This window comes from Eublepharis macularius, chromosome 4 (assembly GCF_028583425.1).
Source record: "Eublepharis macularius isolate TG4126 chromosome 4, MPM_Emac_v1.0, whole genome shotgun sequence".
NCBI classification, from domain to species: domain Eukaryota; kingdom Metazoa; phylum Chordata; class Lepidosauria; order Squamata; family Eublepharidae; genus Eublepharis; species Eublepharis macularius.
In genome coordinates, this window is record NC_072793.1 from 97,789,685 (window position 1) to 97,815,916 (window position 26,232).

The window sequence follows — 26,232 nt, forward strand, 5'->3', positions numbered from 1 at the left end:
GACATTGACTTTCTTAGACAGCCTCATGATGACATTCACCCAGAAAAAGAGATCTGAAGAAACCAAACAATTCTATCTGGTGTTTTGGCCACTTCAAGGTGAAGCTTGGACAACATTATGGTTTCCTGCCCTCCTTTTATGCACTTGGAACCCACAAAAGAAGGATCTGCTCTTAAGTGGCTTTACATGAACTTGGAACAGGATAAGTAAAAATCAGGGAGAATGTGGGATAGTTTGTGATCTGAGTTCAGAATTGTTGCAATCAGCTTATCCATGCATTTGAATCATTTAGTTATAAACTACCCCCTCTCTTTTTTTGAAATGAACAAAAGATTGAAGCCTGGACTTTTGTAGAAAAATAGTACCTCAGTCCCCATGGTTGAAGACTGTACATATGAGCCCCCCCCCCCCCCCGCTGTTGGGAAATACCACTGAGAGCAGAAGAAAGCACACAGGTGCTGGAAGTGGAATTATGCTAAATGAGCAGAAATCATGTAAAGCTTGTTTTCTACAGAGCCAAAACAAGGAGCTTCCCAGTTCCCCATCCCCTTAGTTGCTTCAGAGGAGAAGGGAAGTTGATTGTCACACTTTGCCCTCTAAACAACCATGATAAGGGAGAACAGGATGCAGAGAAAGCGAACCCCTAGGCATGCTGTACTGGAGCCCAGTTCACTCTAGCAATAACCGGGGAGAAAGGTGAGGAGGGGGCCCAGCCCTTCCTCCATGACTGCAATGACTGGGAGGGGAGGAATGGAATGGATTAGGCAGTAAACCACCTCTGAATAGCAATGCTAGGACACAGCATCAAAGGAAGGCTTTCATGTCTCTACCCCATTTGTTGGCCCTCTGGGGCAGCTGGTTGGCCACTGTTTGAACCAGAATACTGGAATACTGGTCTAATCCAGCAGGGCACTTCTTCTGTTCTTATGACAGTTCAAGACAATACACTTCTTCGGCATGTTGTCTTGGATCCCATTTTCCTTCCTCCCAAGGGTTGTTTTGGCGATCAAAGGAGAGCTCGGGGCCAGATGAACTGTGATGGCAGGAGACGTCCTGTGTTATTTTAAAAGTGTTAGTAGCTGCTGCAGGAGCCCTGCTTCAGATTGGGGCCATGACATGCAGAGAGGGGTTTGCGAACTCCCGGTTGGGAAATTCCTGGAGATTTGGGGGTGGAAGAATCTTCACAGCAGCCATTTTCTTTGGCGGTATTGATTTTGGTGGTCTGGAGATCAGTTGTAATTCTGGGAGAACAACAGGTCCCACTTGGAGGCTGGCAACCCTAGGTTTTACCTTTTCTGCATGTCATTTTCTCAGAGGAAATGGCCTCACTGCTGTGCCTCAGAACAGCAAGGGTCTGTTGCTTTGAAGGAAGCTGTAATAAGACCATTTGGTTTTTTTAAAAAAATCTTCACACTCCTCAGATTGAACAGATTTGTCACCTTGTGTCTAATTGGCCTTCTCTGGGCAAGATGTTTGAATGATGGTAGCATTCACATGTGTCTGGATGCTATACGTTACCATATTGATTTGAAAGAAAGTTGACCCTGAATGTAAGATGACCCCCTAAAAATGTTATACACGGACAAAAGATTATGATACGATATACTGTAACTTGTACGTGAATGTAATAAGATCCCCTCTTTTTTGATGGCGTACCTGTGGGGGAAAATTGCATTTGAGTAAATACTGTATTTGGGTTCTTTTCAGTCTGGTTTATGATCTGGTTATAGAACAGAAACTATCTTGGTTGCTCTGCTGGATGACAGTCACCAAGCAGCTGACACAGGGATCACTTTTCACAATATTACACCAGCTACACGTGTCCCTGGATTTCCTATAGTCATACTTCATTTGGCCCTCAATGCACCATTCTCAGAATGACAACAGGACAGGGGAACTGGGCATGGAGAGGAAGAGGGAGGCAGAGAGGAAAGGGCTAGCTCGGCTCTCAAGGGTTCCTGTTTTAGTCTACAGAATAAAGAAAAGATCTCACAATCTGGGGCATGGATGAAATGGGATAAAAGCAGACTTTCACTTCCCTAACTTTTTAAAAATTTAGGCATTATTAAGACTTCTTTGACATTCAGAGGCATTTGATGCTGAATCTTTTTAAAACCGTTGCTTGACATAGTAGTGCTATTATTTCTGCTATTGTTTTTTATTACATTTTATATTGATTTCTTATTTTTAAACTGTTCTTTGGATTTAAAAACAAATGGATTTTTAAAAAAGTTTAATTAATTAACTAATAAAATTAAAACCTTTAAAATCTGACAATGTTCCCCCCCCCAAATTCCTTAAATCAGATCTCAAGTATAAACCAAGAAACAGGCGGCCCCCAGTGGGAAAGTACAGCTTGTATATGTAGTTACAACAGGCTGAAAAGCAGATGCAACATGAAGAAGCATTGTTTCAGGGCCAGTTTGGACATTTATCTATCACAAAGATGCAAATAAGAAGCAGAGAGAAATGGGTGGGACAGTGGCATCTTTATAATGTCAAACAGACTTGCAATGCAATCCTATGGTGAGTTACTCCAGTCTAAGCCCCTTGAAGTCAATTGACTTAGACTGGAGTAACTTTCCATAGGATTGTGCTGTAAAGAATGTATCTCATATTATCATATATAAAATCTGACACTCCTGTCAGGCCCACAAAGTCAGGACAGAGATGTATTCCTCCCATGGTCTCTGCCTCTCAAGTTTAATGAATACACAAGGAAAATAAACATCTGAAAGGGCAGTCATTGTTTCTGACATCTGGGCTCTTCCGAGATCTTTTATATTGGAATTGGGTCAGAGAGAATATTAGGGCTCAAGCTGGTTTATCTCCTATGAAAATCCCTGATGCTGGTGATGAGGGCCATTGTAGGTGAACTAATGAAGAAAAAGAAGAAAAAAATAGGCCATGCTCAAGCCAGAGCTGGAAAAGAAGACAGACAATCTCTTTTAAAAAGAGAACTGTCTTTCATAAACTGAAGGTCGAATTAGATGTTGCCTGCAGTCCCTTTATCTTACCAAAAGTAACCTCGGAAGCTGCGAGCAGAGGAATGGTCTACAAAGGAGCTGCTTAACTATTTTTCCTCAGGCCATTTTCTCTCAGTAAGATTGTGTATTTAGGGGGGTGATATTATGTGGAGAAACAGCTGGGGAGGGGGTTAAGCAGCCCCTCCCACCCATCATTTATTTGCTTAAACTCTTAGCATCCTCAGGCTACCCTTGGTTTAAAAAAAATAATAAGAACTGTTAGGGAAAAGATACATGTGATTGCATGTTACACATTAAGAAACAGTCAGGCAAGAATTTCAAGGTGACATCAGGGACTTTTGAGAGATAATGGACTACATGTCTAGGAAAGTCCCACCAGATGGCACTCTTGCATTGTTCTGTTTTATCTCCCTGCTGCTCTATGAAAAATGAATCAGCAACCCAGAGGGGAAGCTCCTGTCAAAATCCTGACTCACGTCACCAGAAATAAATATTCAGTAATGAGCTATTAACCTTTATGGTTCCCTAAGGTGGAGTGGGGAGGGGATGTGCTAAATATGCTGCTATAAAACTGTGCAGGATCCTGATGAGCTACAGAAGCATGTATCCTGCCAGGGTGTTTTTAGGCCACAGGCTGTACCATGGAATTTGAGGGTGGACCAGGCATAGCGCTGGTTAAGAGTATGAGCTGAACTAAGGCTGCTAAGAGTGGAAATAAATTTCTTGCAAACATGTGCTCAGCATGAAAAAAAGAGAAAGGAGACCTGACTGGGTCTGATGAGCTTTAAGAGTCAGTATGTAGGCAGAAGAAGAGATTGGCTTATGCTGGTTCAGAATGATTGATCTAGAGCCTGGGGGCGGGGGGGGGGGGTGAGGTATAATATCATTGAGTCCACCCTTCAGAGCTGCCATTTTCTCCAAGGGAACTAATCATTGCAGTCTGGAGACCAGTTGTAATTCCAGGAGATCTCCAGGCTCCACCCATCCAGTCTTCTTGTTGTCTATTCTCAATAGCAAACCTCATGTCCACATCTGACTTCTTCATCTCTCCCTCATTGACACTGTCACACGTCAGCAATCACAGAGGTTCAGAGGGCCAGAAAGGCTATCTCGTTAACTTTCAAACAACAATACAGGACCATCTACACACCAGCACATCACTGATCAGCCTTGGATCACAAATACCTTTTCACTCTTCTCTAACTAGGAGCAGACATGATGAATGATATCTACAAAGTATGTGCTTTTCTAATTTCCTCCTAGATTCCCTCATCAATCACCTCTAGTGTCTACTTTTTATGATATAGTTTACTAGAGGCTTGCAATCAAAGACTGCTAGTTCAACTATGTGACCTTCAGCCACCTTTTTTCTGCAACCCCTGGACATTTGTACCTCTTCTGCTCATCCTGTTTTCCTACCCCTTCAGAGTCTTCCTTTTGGCCTCCTTCTCTTCCTTTCAATCTTCTGCACCACCACTGCTTCTAACTCTATTTTCCCATTCTCCCTAATTCCTGCAGATCTCCTACTTTCCCTTTCCAAACCTCTGCTACTCCCATAGCTCTCTCCCAAGGTTCTTCTGTCTGCCCTGCTCCTCTGTGATATTAGAGCAGCTCAGCCAATCACTCCTAGAGGCTTCCCCACCAATAGCACCACTGCAAAAGCCTGTTGTGCATTACAATACAGATCCATCTGTTAGGACAGTGTCCTGCCTTTTGATCAAGGAACTCACAGTGCTATCTTTATACTTAGATTTCCCCCAGAACCACACAATGGGCTTTAGTGTGAATCTGAAGATGGGTTTCATGCCTAAAACTCAAGCCATTATATCTCATGGACTCTTTATGGGTTGCTTGATGCCTGCTGAGGAAACAAAAAAGAGTTCAAGTTTAAGTTTATTTATTGCTGATGGCCAAAGACAATTGCAATCTTAACATAAACAAGAAAGAGAGGGAGCACCTTGGGGCTAATATCACACCATCCTTCCTTGGCTGGCAGAAACCAGTGCTCTACCAGTCATTACTGTAACATATTAGACTTTGTCTTACACAAGAATGGGCCAGGAAGGGTTGTGCTTTCCTTTTTCCCAAGATAAGAGATGAGTGCAACTTAAATTAATTTTCTCCGCTGTACACGTTGGCAGATTTTTATTAGAATGCAGCATGAACCAGCTGCCTACAACTTAACAGCTAGAAAAAGATCTACATGATGGCTGTCATACTGGCTGATATACTGAAAATGTTAAGCACTGAAAGCAACAGCTAGAGCTAGAGCTGAATTATCTACCACTAGATTGTGATAAAATTCATGCGCTCTCCACACTGACTTTGAGGAGTATGAGGGGAAAGGTCTATGAAAACAGCTGTATTCAGCCACGACAGAAAATATAGATTGTTCACTTACAGGAAGAATTGACTGGATCCGTCCATAAACTATAACCACTTGTAACATACAATGCCTTTGTCTCAGTTTAGGTTTTTCCTTTCTCAGTTTCTTTGGTTAATGGTCTTTGCTTCTCTCTCCCCTCCTCCCCACTCCCTATTTCCCCTTGGCTTTTGGCCTGAAGATTTAGGCATCATTTGAATGGAAAGCTATTAGCTCTGCCTCGTCACCCCATTTCCAGGGCACTAATAACTCATCCCAAGCTCCCTCTCTTGCACACCACTTGTCGACTGTAATAGCTTGATAGATCGAGTAGTTTGGCTTTCTCCTCTGCATGCTGCTGATTCAAGCACGAAGTTGTAATAATTAGCCACATAAATATAAGTCCACATAACAAGCATGTGTTTTCTCCATGGACAAATCTGTGCTGGAGCAGCAGAGGACTTTGCAGATTAGGCTATTAGCCAAGCTATATGTGAATAGGCATGTTTCCAAGGCTGGAGGAATATAAAGACTCTACATAAGACTGGAGAAGCCTGTAAGAAAAATTCTGCAAGCCTGAAGGAACCGGTGCTGGAAAAACAAGGTCGTATAGGTTAGTAATGAGTCTCACCTGCTGAACTACATGCTCAGTGACTGAAACTACAACAGTGGTCTGTGCACAGTGCAGCTTACCATGAAGTCATCTTGGCACAAGAAAATTCCCTTAAAGAAGGATCATAGCTCAGTGACTGATCACATGCTTGCAAGTATAATCCAAACTTCAGTATCAGGAATCACCAATTAAAGGACAGCAGGGCGGAGAAAGACCTGTGTGTGTGCTTGGAAAGCTGCTGCCAGTAGCCAGTGATGAATCCGATCATGGACCAATAGTCTGGCCCAGAAAAAGAGCTCATTTTCATAAAAATATGCTCATTCCTCTGCTTTACCAGAAAAGAATGTGTCATGCATTTTGCACGGTCAACGCTGGCATGGTCCGATCCTCTCTAGTGGTCTAGATGACATGGCAATTTGAAGATCAGTGAAAAAACAGGACCTCAGTACACAAGAGCCACTGAATTCATAAGGTTATTAAGTGAAATTCTCTGTCTTTTCAAAATGAACATCAAATTGACCCCTAAAATAAGACACGTGGCTACAGGAAATGTTATTAGCTTTTACTCAAGAGGCGAGCTTTAAAAGACATGTAATTTTCTCTCATTCACTCTCAGGTTTCCTTATGATCTATAACAGAAATATTCCATACATGAACCACCAGATTCTTTACTCTGTCCGCTCTAACAGGATGCGATGTGCATCTGCTACAAGCAGTAGCGCATTCTCAGTGACCACTCTTTTGCTTTGGAACAGTTTGCCAGAGGATGTGTGAAAAGCCCCCTTACCAACTCTATTTAAGAGGGCTAGTGACAACTTTGTTTTGAAGCGCCTTTCCTAAGTTTTGATATTGTTGTAATAGTTTATGGATGGGATGAGTTAAAAATCTCTATTTTTAAGGCAAACTACTGTATGTTGTTTTTATCTGTTTTAAATTTTTGTGTTTTCTTATATATATGATAATCTGCTTTACTCTATGTATATTAATAAAAATACTTACAAAAAGTGGGAACTGGATTCTGCCCACTTCCTTCCTTTCTTTTGTAAGATGACAGTGGCATCTGTTGAAATAGGTTACCATTGGCCTGATACATCTGTATGTGTGTCTGTGTGTACATAGTGCACATCCATTAAATGCCCAAACTACATAAACTTTACATAAACCTAATGAGAAGTAATAAATTTCATGCAGGTCACTCATTTGAATCCTTTGCCCTGTATTACGCAGAACTACAACTTGGATAGAGATAAAGGCTAGAAAGAAATGCCTATATGTTGGGCATGCCAGTATTTTATCCTTACCTGAGTGTTAATTCGGATGGCCCCGATAGATGGAATTTCAAAATAATATCCTTAAAAAGAGGGGAGAAAGAAAAGGCAGTGAACTTCAGAAACATATTTCAGCATGTTACCTTTGCACTCATTCTCAGTAGAAACTCAGCCGTGCTGTACTGTTGATCAATTCACATTCAGAACACCAAACTCAGGCCACAGTCCAGCACAAACAAGCGCAAACAAGTGCCCACTGCTTGGAATGTCCTCCGAGATAGTTGTAATGGATTGTGGTGTCAGCACTCTGCTTCACATCTCAATGCTTTATTAGCATTGGTCAAATAAATGTTGTTAGAAATATATTTCTAAGATTATATATTTTAAAAGTCAGAAACTTGTATCAGAATAGACTCTCAGTATTTCATGAATTATTAATATGTAACACACACACACACACACACAAGAAAAAAAACATTTGCCTGCCTCAAGGACCTTACAATCTAAAGAAAGGCTGTTCTAAGCCTTGCTGCCCCAATCTGTGTTTTCACATGTTGCTACAGAGACAACAATAAAAAAGCCAATCTGTATTGCCTAAAAATAATGGGGTCTTCTCTTGGTTCTAATACAATCATCACCACTACTGAAGAGTCTTAATGGTGGGGTTCACCCCCAAAAAGTAATCAGATGGTTAAAAGTGTCAGATGGATAAAAGTGATCAGACGGCTTGTAGAGCAACAGGTGACAACTTCTTTCTCAGTCAAGTAGTTTCCATCCCCGTGGCTTGAATGCGAAGGGGGAGGATATTGCAGACAGTGCCCACAAGATCAGCCCATCACACATGATTTCAGCCTTTAAACATGTCTGGACTGGTGTGAGATCCAGCCTTGGGGAAGTTGGTAACCATTCTTCTCTGGTTACCATGTTTTAAGACTGTTATATAGATTTTGCATAGAATTTGGATGGCCGATGTCCACTAGCTAGAAAACACACAAGTTTGTTTGACAGTATAATGTAGGAGACAATATTCCGCCTCTTTTGCTGGCAAGGAAGAGCTGCCATGATCAAGGGTATGCTTCTGCTACAGGTCAACTAATGCTGTTTTAAAGACCACACCTGTCTGTTTGGGTGTAGATCTTTACTTCTTTTCTCACTGTATATATAAGTATACAGACATTACAGAAACACTCTTACATTACAAAAACACACTCCTCACCAGGGAGCTAATCGTATAACCAGGGCTTTTTTTCAGCTGGAACACAGTGGAACGGGAGTTCTGGCACCTCTTGAAAATGGTCACATGGCCAGTGGCCCCCCACCCCAATCTCCAGACAGAGGAGAGTTTAGATTGCTGGTGCGGGGGGGGGGGCAATCTAAACTCCCCTTTGTCTGGAGATCAGGGGCGGGGCCACCGGCCATGTGACCATTTTCACCAAGGGCAATTTAAACTTTAAAAAACTCCCCCCTTGTTCCAGCTGACCCAAAGTGATGTTGTGTGGTTGTGAGTTCCACCACTGAGTTCCACCACCTCTTTTTCTAGAAAAAAAGCTCTGCCTATAACTATTCCCTGGAGCCTCCTCACAGCCGGGAAAGTTGAGAGCATGAAATAGTGAGAACTTGCCTCAGCTATAATTCCAGAGTAGCAATTGTGTTGGTCTGCTGCAGCAAAAAAAAATCAGAAATCTTGCAGCACCTTAACATCTTACAGGTTCTCATTCTAGCATAGCCTTATGCAAGCAGTGGGGACCCACTACTTAGATCTGACAAAGAAGACCCCAGTCCACAAAACTTTATGCTGGAATAAAAACTTGATAGTACTTAGGTTGCCATGAGACTCCTGTTGATTTGAAACTGATGTGAAAGTAAGTAAGGAAAACAGTCTCAAAGTTCCAACCCCCATTCATGCTGCTTTATCCAAGAGAAAACATCCTGTCTCAAAGCTAACATTTGTACCTCGTGCTCCTTTGTGACATCTGTCTCATTTCTGCATTCCACTCCCTTACTGGGACAGAACAAGGGAGTAGTGGGCTCCTTTTATTCCTTCCTTATTCTGGCTGCTACACTAACAATGGCAGCAAGCAGTAGCAAACTGCAGGCCACACTCCTGCTGCGACTGCCTAAACTCTTTTTACTTTGTTTCAGAAGCTCCCACCGTCTTCAGTTCAGTAGAACTCCTCCCTCTGTGTGATGTCACTGCTGCTCTCCAAACACCTTTGATGTCAAAAGCGGAGGCCTGGGGGAAGAACAGCAGGAGGCGACAAAGCTCTCCTGAAACAAAGGCTCTCCTCTTCCTCCTCTGAATGCCCTTCAGAACAAAGGGCACAGGGACAGCAAAGCTGAGAACAGAACCTTCCTCTAAGGGGGTGGGTAATAAATAAGTTTTCAAAAGGTCACTGAGAAAATGGAGCCAGGCAACTGAACACTGCAGTTGGTCAGATATCTACCAATTTAAAAAACAAAACAAAGGCAAAAGGATCTTGCTGGCTCAAATGGTTGCCAAAATCTCTGCCTTTTAAAGGAACTCTTAGAAGCAGAGAAAATAGTGATTACATAAAAACGTATGTAATGTAAACCCCAATTGGCCTTAGGACATTAATTTTGAGTAGTATTTGTAAGGGGTCCAACATATCTGGAACCTCATGGAGAGGAAAGCAGCCAGAATGGGGTTACAACAACAACAACAACAACAAAGTTTATTAGCCAGAGGCCATCACATTCTCAAAATCAGTTAAAAATTACACGATTGCACATCAGCAAGACACACACCATTTTAAAATAAACATTTAAAAGGTACATATTTCCACAAGTTACCACCTTTAAAAAATTTACTTATAAAATTAATCAGTCCTAAAAGCATATTTGGCAACAATATAAAATATCCAGGCAATCATTAAAATTGTAGGTTACTAACATTTTCATAATATAAATACCTAAAATTCAAATTACCTTATCAAATTATAACAATACTTATCTAGGATTCTGCACCCTAAGCCAGGATTTCCTCCTATTAATGGCCAATGGGGTTACAGAATTTCACCATGCGCATCTGCAAATAACATCCAATTTGCATCCCAGGACAAAGTTTTAAAAATAAAAGTGTTGGGATTTATGTCTACAAAAAATCATCACACACTCTAATTTGAAAGCCCTTCTGACTAATGCCAGATGAGGGCAGGCTGGCTGTGATTGTGATGGGGTGAGGGAGAGGTGCTCTTCTTGCACTGAACAAGGGTAGATTCCAGAGTGGGAGCTGCAAGAGTCAGTTGTTGCAAGAAAAACTGAGTCCTCCTGTGGCCCTGTAAAAACGAACAAATTGACTGTGGCATAAGCTTTCATGCTCAAAATCTTGCTCTTCTTTATGATTACTTCAAAGGTCTTGGAGCTGAGCAACAGCTTCTGGGGCTAAACCCTGGTGAGCCCTGGCTCAGTACAAATTAATTAACCTCACTACCAATTAATTAATCAAAGCAAACAGTTGAGGCAGGAAACAGTTGTGCCTCTGGTGTAGAGCTCTCCAAGCCTATTCAACAAAATGCCGCAAGCAGAGATTGAGGATTGCTTCTGACATTATGTAACTTGATGTGTTCTGGAAAAAAACCATGTAAGGAAGTGACCAGAAAATGGCAGCAGACACATGTCTGATAAGAGTTTGTGACAAAAATCTAGCAAAGGCCTAGGAACCTTCTCTTTGCATCCCATCTTTACAGATGACAAGCAGGCACTGCAGAAGGCCTCAGGATGCTGCTGCTGTTGACTTTACTATGCTGAATCGTTTCAGTAGAATTTTTAATGTGCCTTACAATGTCTGTCTCATACATAATCAAAATTGGCCAGTAATGTAGGTCATGACAAGGTTGCCAATTTCAGGTTGAGAAATTCCTGATGATGGAGGGAGGAGGGCTGGGAAAGGGTGGGGTTTGGGAAGGGGAGAGGCCATCAAAGAGTCCACCCTCCAAAGCAGCCATTTTGTACAGGGGAATTGATCTCTGTGATCTGAATCAGTTGTAATTCCAGCAGAGCTCCAGGCCCCATCTGGAAGTTAGTGGCCCTTAGTCCTAGATTAGGTTTCTGCACCTTGCTGCCTATGAGTCCATTCAGGTCCTTTAATAAGCACTTACCTTCTCTCCAATACTACAAAGATTTTACAAGCTAATCTTAGAGCTAATTAATGCAACTACATAGATATGTTGAAAGAATATTAGCTTGGAACAAGTGGGGACCTGCAAGGACTTATGGGGGGATCTCATTTCCCCCTATGCCACTATGTCTATTTCCCTTCCTTGCCCCCCTAGTCTCTCCCCCCTTTCCAGCTTCCTTCTGTCCTTCTCATCTACCTTTGTCTGCCCCCCCTGTCTTAACCTGTCTCCCCTTGGCAGCCTCTCCCTTGTTGCCCAGTTGGATGGTGCTGGTTGAGTTGTAGAGCAGGGGTGGCCAAACTTGCTTAATGTAAGAGCCACATAGAATAAATGACAGATGTTTGAGAGCCACAAGGCATGATGCATTGAAGTGACTTCAGATGAGGAGGTGGGTTTGGGGGAGTGTCCTGAAAGTGACATCACAGAAAGGGGTGGGGTTTTGGTGCAGTATGCTAGAAGTGATGGAGCTTGGGAAGAGCCATTACCTGACCTTTGATTTGGAAGTGACATCACAAAAGTGACGTCCCATCCTTGCTTGGCTTCACCCCAAAAGTCCCCAGATATTTTCTGAGTCAGACCTGGCAACCCCGACATTTTTATTGAAAATATGAAAGACATGGGAAGAATGAAGGAAGGAAAAAAGGAAAAGGGAGGAAAAGACATGGAAAGAAAGGAAGAAAGGGAGGGAGGGAAATAAACTAGTCTAAAATAAAATGTATGGCCATGGCAATACTTGGAGACCTCTGGGAGCAGCACAATATGTCCAGAAGAGGCACATGTGGCCCCTGAGCTGCAGTTTGGCCACCCCTGTTGTAGAGGGAATCTGCAAAAAGTTGCAGGGGGTATTTCTCTTTCCCTTGTATCGACTTTCCCACACTATTTCCTTTTCTCCTCCTCCCAGCAGCCTCCATATGCTCACCTTTCCCTATGTTCTTCTCTCCTTCAAACTCACTAAACAACTTACCTTTACTCTGTCCCCCATCTTCATCAATATTTATTAATTTAATAACATTCAATTTATATACCACCCTTCAGGACAACTTAATGGCCACTCAGAGCAGTTTACAAAGTATGTTATTATTATCCCAACAACAAAACACCCTGTGAGTGGGGCTGAGAGAGCTCCTAGAAGCTGTGACTGACCCAAGGTCACCCAGCTGGCTTCAAGTGGGGGAGCGGGGAATCAAACCTGGTTCTCCAGATTAGAGTCCCGTGCTCTTAACCACTACACCAAACTGGCTCTCATTTATATACTTCATTATAAATGTATATAATGTATATATATTATATACTTTATTATCTCATTTACTTCATTTATATACTTCCTATCTCCACAGTGGGAACCCAAAAAAGCAGCTTATATCATTCTTCGTGTCTCCATATTATCCTCACAACAACCCTGAGAGGTAGGTTAGGTGGAGAGTGTGTGACAGGATCAAAGTATCTTATGAAGGGAGCTTTGACTCAAAATTTCTTACTCTGAAAATCAGTTGATGTTTAAAAATTTGACAATGAATCCATGCAAATCCCAAGTGACACCTAAATAATGCTAATGGCATATTGGAAAGAACAGTGAAGTAACAAAACAGAAGTAACAGAGGAGACCATATGATTCCATTCTAACAGCTTTAACTTGGAAACAGCCACTTGACTAATACATTATGGTAAATGAAACTGGCTATAGGGGATCAGGCAAGAGAGCTAGTTGGTCTTTTTTCTTCTGTGTGCTACCAGTGTCTGCAATAGATTCATATGGGACCGGCCAGATAGAAAAGATTGTGAGATAACACATTTTAGATTTGTAAGGGTATGCTTTGAGGTTTTTAGCAGTCATGAGTTGACATTACAAGATCCAGATGTGCAGGCCCTGCATAATGCCTGTGTTTCATGTGGAATGTTAGATATTGTGTGAGTGTGTTATGTGCCGTCAGGTCACTTCTGACTTCTGGTGACCCTATGAATGAAAGACCTCAAAAACGCCCTATCATAATGGCCTTGCTCAGATCTTGCAGACTGGTGGACGTGGCTTCTTTTATTGATTCCAGCCATCTCATTTTGGGTCTTCCTCTTTTCCTACTGCCTTCCACTTTTACTAGAATTATTGTCTTTTCCAGTGTTGGATATTATGTCTTGTTTTCCCCAGGTCTCCCATATTTCCCATGGATCTCTTGTGGAATGCAAAGGATATAAAAATAATGCTGTCTGATGATGGCTGCTAGCATGCATGCACTGCAACATGTACCCGAATCAATGTAACAGGGATTTGTTTATTTATGATATTTCAATGCCTCCTCCTCAGAATCCTGCTTGAGGCATCTTATGATGACAACTACGTCGCAATATTAAACACAAGTCATTAGAAAAGAGCCATTGTTGCAAAATATGAACAGGACTGCAAAATATAAATCACAATGAGAATTGGCTACTACATCTACAGCTGATTTAAAGTTGCCATTCACATGAGGCTGAAAAGGGTGAGGGGTAAAAGTCGATGAAGGAGAGCAAACAGCGATTCAGGCATGAATGACCAGAAAGATTCTCACAGGAGCAGGACAATGGGAAGATGGATTACTCCAGGCCCAAAGTTCACAGGCCTCTGCCATCAGCTGACAGATACAGGAGGTGTGAAAGGAAAGCCCATGCTGCTGAACAAAAGGGCACCTGGGCAATCTCGGATAAATGAGAGGCAGAGGCAGGAGGCTTCAGATACACAGGGAGGTAGGTGAGATTAAAGTAGATGGGCTGTGATGAACAAAAGGAACCAAACACAGTGAATGGGAGGGGAGGACAGCATGAAAGACCTGTGGAATAAGCTGTTGGATCTCAGAGCATAACCACTAAAATAGGTGAAGTGATATCCTATCTGTTGATGTAGCAGTACACAAGCTTTGGGGTTGCATGGAATCTTTCTGCAATCTTTTACTCTCTTGCATGCACAGAAAGGGCTAATTAAAATAAATGACTGAACCTATTTTTTCTTCCTGATGGAAAGATACATGCACTTCTATTCCAACAGCAAATGATTAATCTGGACAAATTAAACTGGCAAATGGTAAGCAGCAGTGTATTAATAATAGCATTTCAATTTCTCCTTTATTCAGTTGTTTTAGATAAAGATGAAAGATTTAGCATACATGCCTTGCATTTGTATACTATGCAGATAAAATGTATAGTGCATTATCTCTGGGCTGATTTAAATTACTACACAAAGTGACATTTGTGCAACCACATGGATCTCATTCTCATTAACAAATTCCCCATCCATAATGCTGCCTCGCCACATGCCATGCAGGACTAGCTCTGTAATGAGGCAACCCGAGATAATATGGCTCAGTAGTGGGCAGAGATATCCCATCCCAGCCTCTTGTCACTCACTATCTGCCTATCTACTGCCAGCCTATCGCCAACTGACTTCCACCCCGCCCAGAAGTCAGAGGGTTCTCCTTAGCAAGCAAAGGTGACGGCATCAACAAAGGTGCCCATTTCCACACTAATAATTTGCCCTGGGTTCAATGCTGTTGCGAAGTGGGGTTTTTCTCTGCTTCCCTACAGCATTGTGGTGCTTCTGTGAACCACCCAGGTTTTCCATGACTTTTCGGCAATCTATCCCAAACCAGCTTCATTGTGATGTTTTGGGACAGTTCACAGCAAAGCTGGTCTGGCTGTTGTGTGGATGGGAAAGTTTGGATTTTTCTGATCTTGCTGGTCTTGCCCACACAGCAACGATTTTTCCTGCCTCTGTAGTGGCCATTTCCTCCCCCTGTCATTGAGGAGAGGTTAGGTTTTTCTTTTTTCTTTTTTTTTTAAAAACCTGGCTATTGGATTATCAGTTTAAATTTTTTAAAATCAGTTTTTTAAAATCCTGGTTTAAAAGAAATTCCTTGAGAGAGCTCCCTCCCAAAGTGTGTGCGAGGGGGATGGCAGCCACGGGTACTAAGACAGGGAAAAGGCAGGAAAAACGGTCATCTGGAAGTCCTGTTGTTACTGTTCTGCATTCCATAGGGAGATATTGCTGTGTGGAAAAGGCCAGCGTTTCCACCCCAAGATCTCCTCACATTCTAAAATTAGAGCTCATTAGGAATTTTTCCAGCTAAATAGTATTTTGATGTAAGGTGACTTCTAGATAAACAGAAGTGCTCAAATATATATTTTTTGCTGAAAGCAAAATTCAGAGTTCTATTATTAAATCCTTAAAATTCAGGATTCCCCCCCCCCCAGTTTTTGCTCCTCCCCATCTTAAAGTGTTCTGAGAAGATTGTCGAGTGGGGCTAGATATCAAATTACCAGAGCCAAAGACACAGGTTAAAGATCAATTGAACAATTAAATAAAGTGCTTTTGGATGAGTGCTATTTACATACACTGCTTTATTTTCAATTGGATGTACATCCAAACATGCATTATGACACAATGGATAATGTGTGACAATATAATACTGGCTCATGCCAAATCAGATCGCTGTTCATCTATTTCTGTATGGCCTGTTCTCAGGGCCGGATCTACGGGGGGGCAGGGGAGGTAGTCTGCCCCCGGCGCCACCAGGGAGGGGGCGCCGGGAGCAGCTCCCAGCTGCTGGAGCGTGCAGGCGGCAGTGCAGGCAGCCTCGCAACTCCCGCCCTGCCTTTTGCCTGCCCTGCAGGGCAGGGGGTGCACAGCAAGCTGGCCGCCCCCTGTCCTGCAGGGAGGCGAATACCGTGGGCAGCCTTGCAGGCTCCCGCACTGCTTTTGCCTGCCCTGGAGGACAGGGGGTGCAAGCCAGCCGCCCCCTGTCCTGTGGGGCAGGCGAAAGCAGCGTGGGGGGCTGCGAGGCCGCCCGCGCCATTCGCCTGCGAGGAGGTGAATGGGGCGGGTGGCTTCTCAGCCCCACACGCTGCCTCCATCCGCCCTGTGTGATGACATCACCAAAGTGACGTCATCATACAGCGCGGGGAGCGTGCGCACGAGGCAATAAGCCAAGTGTTGCCCCGGGCGTGGGCAACCCTGGATCCAGCGCTGCCTGTTCTGACTAGTCACAGCCAGTGTCAGACAGAGGAAACATTTTTCCAATGCTGACTGAACTCTTTCAAGTGGACATACCAGGGAACGGAACCTGGGACCTTCTTGCAAAGCATGTATATGCAGCTACAGCTGGAATGGAGCATGGAACTTGGAAACTGAGACCCTCAGGTCTAATATATAAAAGATTTGGGATGTGTGAAAAGCAATGACCTGTATAGAGTTTCATGGGCCCAGTAATTCGCCTGAAGAGTCCTTACTGCATGCACCAAGCCCCTTTGCATGCAATATCTGCACACTTGACTTGCTTCTCTATAAATTGCTAGCATGCTGTCAACTAGAGATGGGCACGAACCGCATTACCAACTTCAAAAACCCACGAAAATGGCGATCACGCGATCGTGATCCGGCGGCTCATGATTGTCCACAGCCAACGAACCAGCGTTTGGAAGAGGCCCGGTTCGGTGCGGTCAGCTGCAGTTCGGGAAGCCAGACACTCAGGCGCCAGCAATTATTTCCCCTGGCAACGGAACCAGGGGAATGCCTGAACTCTGTCTGCGCTCCTTCTGTCGCCCTGGAAACTCGAATGGAAGCCCAGCTTACCTTGATCGACAGGTCTTCCTTCCAACCACGGAGCTGCAAAGCGGTTACAAATAGGGAGAAAACACCCAGGGGAGGGAAGGGGAAGGGGGTGTCCTGTAGCCATGGGCACTCCAATCTTATCCCTGCAAACCCTGATAGGCAGCTCTGACGGCCAAACACAGACCTCCTGCGTTGCTCAATGGGACCTGTGCTTATAAATAGCCATGGGCTCCCAGGCTGGGCTTCACTTTCAGCGAGCAGTGAAGTGGGACAGAGCTCTTGCTTGCCACTTGCTAGCTTTTGGGGAGAGAGACTAATTCAGCTTGTATTTGGGGGATAGGGATCTCTCTGGTTCCAGGGCTGCTGCCTGGCTCTGGGGCCAAGCTCAGTGGGCATCTCGGCTGAGGGCTCACATTGATTATTGATCACTACCTGATCGGGTCAGGTCTGTGGGAGTGGTGGGCTAGGACTCTAGTCCCTCCCTCCCTCTGGTGCCAGGGCTGTTTCCAGGCCCTGGGGCCAAGCTCGCTGGGCACCTGGGCTGAGGGCTCACCAAATGATTCTTATTATCCGTGCCTCTCCGTGCCCGCCAGGCCTGGCGGCCGCTGTCAACATCCAACTTTTGTACACTGGGCTAACGTCAACTGGTGGCTCTAATTGTATCAAGTGGGAGTTTCCTGGGGGTCTTGGATTGGAGAGGGTGTAACTCCAAGATCCCTTTTGCAATCTTGTCCAAACTTCAGTGATGGCTGTAGGAGAGCCTGCAAAAGACTCCCCGGGAATATGGGCTCTGTAAGTGCCACAGGGGCCGTTCCACACCCAACGAACCGCGAACCACGAACCGGTTTGGCAACGGAAAATGTTGGTTGCGGTTCGCGATCTGGGATCGTCATCGTCACCGAACTGCGAACCGCTGGTTCGTTAAATTTTTTTGGTTCGTGCCCATGTCTACTGTCAACTACTGGTTTGCAAATGCTCTGTGTGAAGGGGTTGTATACAGGAAATCTTATGCTGTGCTGTGTGCAGCTTTTTGAAAGTGTTTTTCATGTGTCCTCAAGATAAACCCAATGGATGCTTGTGGCTATATTTTTCCTATATTTCTATTGGACTATGTTTAAAAATCAGATAATCTTCCAGTTCTTTTTGTTGCAGTAATCTGCTCGAAAACCAGATAGCACCAACCAACGTCAAAATTCTAAGCCCATTTCTTGATTTTGAAGGAAGGGATTTTTTAACATTTGAGATGACTAGTTCCATCATAAGACTATCTCATTGCCTGGAATTCATTATTGTCATAAGAATGTCACAGAAATTGTGCTAATTATATATAACTAATCTGTGAACAATAACTGTAACCCACTGGCTCACAGAAGTAAATCACTTACCTCTAATTTCGTCTCTGGAAATTAAAAGTTAGCTTCCCTTTTTTGTCAGTAGAGAACCCCCAGCCCACTCCCATTTTATTTGGCAGGCTAGTTAGAGGAAATTTTGCCTTTGAGTCACTCACCCTACCTTTGTTAGCACAAGCCATCCACTGGAGGGGAGTGACATCATAATTATGTTGTCCAACTGAAAAGGTGAATACTCGTACCTGCAAAAAAGTACAGAGGGCTTCTTTTAATATAGGGAAGAGAGACTGCAAGCTAATTACTGAAATCTGGATCACTCCTCCTGGTAGAAGATTCATCGACACTTACTGGAACAAAAATAAATTGCTTTATTGAAATGCAAGCTCATATAAAAGTAACCCACAAAGGTGCTCATTCAAAGGACCCACAGTAGTTCTGGGGAGCTAAATGTTATTCTATAGTTAAGTGTGATGATGGTTACCGAGGCCCTGTTTGCATGCCCACTGGACATGTGGTAACTGCCTTGTCAGCTTCCTGCCATGTACCAAAAAAGGGTGTTTATTTTTTGAAGCATTTAGAAATAGTCTATCTAGATCTGTGCAAAAGTGGCTTTCTGTGCACAAGGAAGCAGCCTGGAATTCTTTGGGCGATTCTGCACATCCCGGCATAGCGCTATACTCGCGCAACGTGGGTCTTCCTGGAGTGATTTCTGACATCATTGCACCACGATGCCGCTCTCGAGGCATAATGACGTCAGAAATCGTGCCAGGAAGATGCCCTCGTTGAGCAAGTATAGCGCTATGCCGGGATGTGTGGAATCACCCTCTGTGTTTTCTGGCAACTGGCATAGCTTGTGGATAGCAGTAGAATTCCTCTAAAGTGCTAGCAAAAGAAAACAAACGTTTCATAAGCCACAAAACCTATTTTCTTCTTTGATGTATGGTGTTCGCACTTCACTTTCCTTGACTGTTCTGGATCTCATAGGAATAGAAAGGAGATCTCTCTCTTTTTTGTTTTTGTTTAAAAAGAATGTATTTATTTATTTAATTTTATTAAAAAGGAGATATCTTGATCCTGTTTCTTAATTCTGGAATCCCTGATCCAATTTAACATGAACATACCTGGTGGAAGATATCAGAGAGTTACTTCTCCCTGACCATCTTTTTTTTCTCTTTTACATCATAGCGGTGCCTGTGGTTTATAGTGACTTTACAGTAGCCTGATTTGCTTGGTGATGTCTGGACCTTTTCATGCTATTTAGATCAATGTGGCTATAATGTTTTTATTGCATTTTTAACAGTGTATCTTGTTGGAAACCACCCTGAGCCTGCTTGCGAGAGGAGCGGGGTATAAACTGAATAAAATAAATAAATAAATAAATAAATAAATAAATAAATAAATAAATAAATAAATAAATAAAAAAAATAAGGGAGAAAAGAGATGTTCATAACTCCATTTGGAGTTCAACTACTTGAGTATTTCCACCCAGCAGTCTAATTTTTCCATATAAATTCTGCTGGACGCTTTCCAAATACAATTACTCCATCAGTGTCGGCAAATGCCCATTCTTTCCTGTTGCAATAGTTTGTGAAAAGTTTGAGAGGAAGTTCTGTCCACTTCCTTTTCTGGCACTTCAAGGTCAGTGCAGGTAATAAAGACAGTGCCAGCATGTTAGACGCCCCATTAAAGGGGCAGTGGCTCAGTACAGGAGCAGACAGGCAGGAAGATCAACTGTCTAAATAGCTCACATCAAATGAGGCGGAATCTAGCAATAAAGCATGAGTTAGCCACTTCCCCCTGCCCCGTGACTGAGCTGATGCAGGTCAGACAGCTGGTTCCTTAGCTATTTGGTCATGTTTCTTGACTCATTTATAATGTTCTCTGTGCAAAGAGCTGGGCAGGTTGATGCTGTCTTCCACCCCTCACTGGCTTATGCACAGATTCTACCTGGAAAAGCTCACCACAGTAAAAGCACCTGAACCACAGGCACATTATGACTTCACTTGTCCTTCGTCCTGCTGTAGTTCATGCTTCCCCATGGTATATTCATGCCAACACAGTGCAACAGGAACATACACACTGTTCTGCATATTTTTTACTATTTGTAAGTACAGTCATTTTGTGTAACATCAGGCCTGTCAGAGTCAAAGGTTGGGCCTTCAGAATGAGAAAAATGCTGCTCTGGAATGTGAATAGGGAATGACTTCTGACTTATCCTTTGGTGACCAATTGAGAGTTTCCTGGCAGGCAGCAGAAATCTTGTGAATCTCATTTTTCATTTCTTTGCAACCAAACAGAATTTAAATCTGAAAGATCAGCTGCCTTTGTCAAATATGAAATGTTTGGTTGCAGGCACTCATGGGAACTACACATGTGCAGACCAGCCACAACTGTCCCAAAGCTCCTATAGGTGCAAGTTGCTTGCTGAGCCTTTTTGTGTGCTTTCCCCTAGGCACGGCTATAAAAGGTGGGGCGAGCAACTCCCTCCCTCAGTTGTCTAAGCGGCTGGTATAGAATGAAAGCAGGGAAGAAGGGAGGGATGGAAGCCTGCACAGAAGAACACTTGATGTACACCAGTTACAGGTAAGTATAACCCTGATTTTCCAGTGTAATTAGTGACCACATAAGTCAGGATTTGTTTAACCAAAGTAAAAACATTTGGTTACATTTCAGATTTGACAAAGGCAGCTGATCTTTCAGATTTAAATTCTGTTTAGCTGCCAAGAAAGGAAAAATGAGAGGACAACGGAGGACAGCCTTATCAGCGAATATCTTAATGAACGGAGGATCATGTCTCAGGGCTTGCAATTCACTCACCCTCGTAGCCAAGGTTATAGCCACCAGAAAGGCAGTTTTAGCTGTTAAAACCTTAAGGGAGCATGTAGCTAGGGGCTTGAAAGGTTTATGCATGAGTGAAGTGAGAACTAAGGAGAGAATCCACTGGGGAATTGGCCTAGATGCTGGAGGATAAAGGGTTGCTAAACCTCTGAGGAAGGACTTGCATTGTGGTTGGGCAAAGAGAGATCTTTCGTTTGTATCATCATGGTAGGCCAAAATGGCTGCTAGGTGGACTTCAATGGAGAATTAGTCAAATCTTGATCTGTTAGCTGGACCAAATAGTGCAAAACAGATGGTAATGAGGCCGAAACTGGGTTCAAGTTGTTGCCTGTGGCCCAAAGAGAAAATCTTTTCCATTTGGCTACATATTTGGCTTCCATTTCCTGGTGGATGGTTTCCTAGCTTCCAACAGGATCTTCTGGACTGGAGAGGAAAAAATCAGTCCAGGAGGGATATGAACCAGGCTGTCATTTCAGAGTGCCCAGGTTGTGGTGGAGAACCACATCATCCTGTAGCAGGTGTGATGATAGGGGAAAATGCAGCATTTGGAATAGAGTGGCAAACGGGGCTTGCCTTGGAGAGTAAGGTGCTATTAAGATCGCTGAGGAACCTTCCCTCATCATCTTGCTGCGTGTCAACGTCATAAGAGGAAGAGAGGGGAATGCATACAGGAAGGGTTCCCAATCAAGGGATCTAAAAGGCATCCCTGAGAGAGGACTTCCCCCTTTCTGCCCATGAGCAATATCAAGCACATCTCCTGTTGAGATCTGTGGCAAACAGATCCCCACACTGCAAAAACAGGGTGGAGGAAGTCCATGAGGATGGACCATTCATGGTTCTGAGATTTGGACCAACTTAGTGCATCTACCAGGACATTGTCCTTGCCCAGTATGTGTATGGCAAAGAGAGTGATTTGATACTAGATAGCCCATTCCCATATCACTGAGGATTCTCAGGACAGAGCCAGGGAAGCTGTGTCCCCCTGTCTGTTCAAGTAACGCATGGCAGTTATATTGTCCGTGCATATCTGAATATCCTTGCTTTCTACTAGGCAAACCAGAGCCTTCAGAACATACCTTATTGCCCTGAGCTTGAGGAGATTGATGTGCATAGATGATTCTTGAGAAGAACATGCTCCCTTTACTTGGGTGGTCTCAAAAACAAGCCCCCCCCATCCTGACAGAGAGGCATCTGTGTAGATCAAGATGCGATCCAGGGAGGAGTTGAAGGGAATCCCCACTAAGAAGTTCTGTGTGTTGTTCCACCACTTCAGGTACCTGTGGATGAGCCTTGGGATAGAGAACTGCTTGTACAGGTTCTGGCGGCATGGAACACTCTGATGAACCAGTTCTGCAGGGGATGAAGCCTCAGCCCAGCAAATGGAAATATCAGAGTTAGAGAGGCCATAAAACCTAACAGTCTTTGAATTTGTTTTGCACTTTGGTGCTGGTATGAAAAGACCTTGTTCACAGTGAGGAGAAATTTCCCTATCCTTTCCAAGGTAGAGAAGGCAAGGGCTGGTGGGAGGTCTAAGACTACCCCCACAAATATCACCTTTTGTTGGGGAACCAGGGATGACTTCTCCACAATGACCTTCAGGCCCAGCTGGTGGAGGATGGTAAGAACCAGAGATATGTGCTGGGACAGGGATTCTCTGGTGTGGCCCCCAGAAGCCAATTGTTGAGATATGGAAAAATGGTACACTCTTTTTCCTCGAGAAGGCTTACTATTACTGCCATGATTTTTATAAAGATACGAGGAGCAGAGAAGAGGCCAAAAGGAAGAACCTTGTGTTGGTAGTTCTCGGAATCACACTGAAAGCAAAGGAATTTTCTTTAGTGAACATTTATTGGAACATGAAAATATGCGTCTTTTAAATCAACAGTAACAAACCAAACTTGACTTTTTAACAGGGTAAAATGGCGCGCTTTGAGAGTATAAAATGCACATGGTTTTAGAAAATATTACAAGCATATTTTTTTTACTGACTGTGCAAAATTATATTGACTGCAATACATTTGGTTTAGGCCTCAATCTTTAAGTCTTAAATTTAGGCTTGTAGTGAATGAAGGGAAAACTGGATTCAAACCTTCTGGTGAGGGAACGCCTTGCTGCGCCTAGTCCCCATTATACTGTGATCCAGGGGACATTTCGTAGAAAAAGAGCTGGAGGAACTCATTAGCATAACTCATTAGCATACATCACACCCCTTGCTATCACCGGAAGTGTGTCATTAGCGTAACTGATTCGCTTATGCCACCCCCCCTGACATCACCTATCCTGGTTGTTTTGGACCCAATCCTGGCTATTCAGGGCCAAAATTGGGCCCAAAATGGCAAAAGGGGCTGAAAATGGCTGAAAAGGGGCCCAAAATGGTCAGGATTGGGCCGCTGCTGAGTGGGAGAGTGATTCACCACCCGTTAGAGATCTGATCTGGGCTGTTTCAGCCCCAATCCAGGCTTAAATGGGCCCAAAATGGCCGAGAGTCAAGTGGGCGGGGCCACCTGTCATGTGACCTCTTTGGGGAACTGCTGGAACTGCGTTCCTGCACGTTCCCCCTCGAAATGAGCCCTGCTGTGATCTCCCTCAAATCTTTCCTGCAAATTTATAGAGAACGAAGTTTCTCTCTCTGCATCTGTTAAGTAGGTCAAGACTCTGGTCTCTAGTCAGCTACTCAGAGCAAACCTTTTGGGATACAAGGGGAGGTAGAAAATTAGCTTTCCCCTGCAAACTGCAAATAATAATTGTATTCTTAATATCTGCTACTAAATGTTGAGCCACAGAGCTTTGAACTGCCAGGAAAAACAAAACAAGGCTCAGTAGAAGCAAACTCCAAAGAAAACAGGACTTGCTTAGTAACTGATCTTGTAATTCATCAATAGCAACATCTCCTGGAGAAGCTGGAGCAGTTTTCATCATGAATAGCACACACGATTATGGAGTCTTAGACTGTTTCCACACAGCAATTATTCTTTATGAAGTTTTCATTGTCAGTGCAAATGCAGAGATGCAAATGTAGCAAAGCAGTATTCATATGGTTGTTTTCCCTGTGCCTTCTTTGCCTTGGCCTCCTATGACCATCATACCCCTTCCATGCTACCAGAGTGCTTTTTCAGGATTTTAAAAAAATGGTACTTGATATATTGCTGTAGTATTATAATGATCTATTTTCTAGTTCTCTGAATTCCCAGGTGTCATTTTAAAAAATAAGTCTCTAGTTCCTTTACTTATAGAGCTAAAAAGGGAAAGGCATACTTCCCCACTGAAAAAGACTAAAGATGGGCACAAAACGAACAATGGAACAAAATTCCGTACGGAACAGCTGGTTCGTAGTCAAAGAACCATGCGTTCTGTGGGACTGCGTTTTTCCGAACCAAACAAACTTTTCTTACTGTTCCATTACTGGTTCGGACACTTTTGGCACCAAACACTCCCTCACCCAGGCAACGGTGGCAGTCTTTAGCTTGCCTCCAAGCTGAGGCCTCCAGGCTTGATTGGCAGCTGTCGCTGCCAACTAGAGAGCTTTCACTCTGGCCTATCCAGCCAGGAAAAGGGGAGGAGGGTTAGAATCTCCAAGGCAACTGAGGAGATGGGCCTTCAGCAGCCATGGTAACACCAATCTCTTCCTTCCAAAACCATGTTAGGCAGGTTTTTCTGCCAACCAGAGTGCTCCTGTGTTGTTCAATCTCTTGGCTTTTTCCATAAATAGGGGAAGCTGTGTGAATCCTGGTTTCAGTTTCTCTAGAGTGGGAGAGGGAGGAGAGCTTGGTGGCTGGCTGTAGTGTTGGGTTTGGGTTTGGGTTTGGGTTTGGGTTTGGGTTTGGGTTTGGGTTTGGGTTTGGGTTTGGGTTTGGGTTTGGGTTTGGGTTTGGGTTTGGGTTTGGGTTTGGGTTTGGGTTTGCGTTTGCGTTTGCGTTTGCGTTTGCGTTTGCGTTTGCGTTTGCGTTTGCGTTTGCGTTTGGGATTGGGATTGGGATTGGATCTTGGATCTTGGATCTTGGATCTTGGATCTTGGATCTTGGATCTTTGGCCTGCACTTCTGGCTGCTGGAAAAGGGGCTTAAAAGCCTTTTTTTCTCTTGCTTTCTTGTTTTTCTTACTGACTGGAGACTGGGGAGGTTTTTTGGAAAAGTGTGCTTTTTTCCTTTCTCCCCCCCACCATCCTAGTCCTAGCTTTTCACCCCCACCCCCCAGCTTTGGGGCTCTATAACTTGGAGATCAGTATTGCAATCTTCATGAAACTTGGAGGGTGGCTGGAGGAGAGCCTACTGAAAACTCCCTGGGAGTTTGGGCTCTCTGAGCATGAAGGGGGCTGTCCTGCCCCCCCAAACCTCAAACCGGTTTGGAAATCAGGTGAGTTCTTTAAGTTTGTGTTCTGTGGAAATTAACGAACCATGAACTGAGAGGTTTGTTTTTTCATTCTGTGCCTATCTCTACTAGAGACTGTTACATAATTCTGTTTAGTTATGGCAAATTTTGAATGTATTCTTTACTAGTTCAACATAATCTCAAATGCAGAGCTGTATAACTCTTAAACTAATTTCAAATGTATTGTTTATATAAGATTGTATAAGATTGCTTATATAAGACTGTATAAATCTCAATTTAATCTCTAATGTAGTGTTTTATTATGCACTTTCTTCATCTTTTCTTTTTAAATAAAATGTCTTTAATTTTTTTTAAAAAGATTTACTTTTCCTTAAATGAAAGTTGGAAATTCAGAGATGCTAGTAGACTGATGGTTATAACATTATAATATTATAGCAATATGTCAAATACCATTTTTTAAAAAAGCCCTCCAAAGCCCTATGGTGGTGGGGAAATGGCATCAATAAAAGGCAGGGGGGAGGCAAGGAAAATGGTGCTAATATGGGCAGCACCAGCAAAAATATACACCATCCGCACAGTATATAACAATGCTGTGATCTTTTGACTGATTGTTCCAAAAAAATCACAGAAGAAAACACATTAACAGGGCAATTCTGAGGCTTGCAGTGCTGCCGCTGGCCACAGTCCAGCATTCCTGCACTGCTGCTCATCCACCCCAAGGACTTTTGTGGGAGAGCTATACCAGTGGTTGTTTTCACACTGCTTACCAGCCACGG

General features: G+C 43.5%; 1 protein-coding gene across 1 annotated transcript in view; it reads right to left on the bottom strand.

Annotated features, from left to right (window-relative positions):
• The window catches only part of CACNA2D2 (calcium voltage-gated channel auxiliary subunit alpha2delta 2), a 935,072-nt gene that overhangs the window by 94,002 nt on the left and 814,838 nt on the right, over window positions 1–26,232 (bottom strand). The window contains exons 13-14 of the mRNA XM_054977462.1: window positions 18,454–18,532; window positions 7,264–7,313 (exon numbers count right to left, since the gene is read on the bottom strand). Coding sequence (XP_054833437.1) covers window positions 7,264–7,313; window positions 18,454–18,532 — 129 coding nt within the window. The remainder of the gene's footprint in view (window positions 1–7,263; window positions 7,314–18,453; window positions 18,533–26,232) is intronic.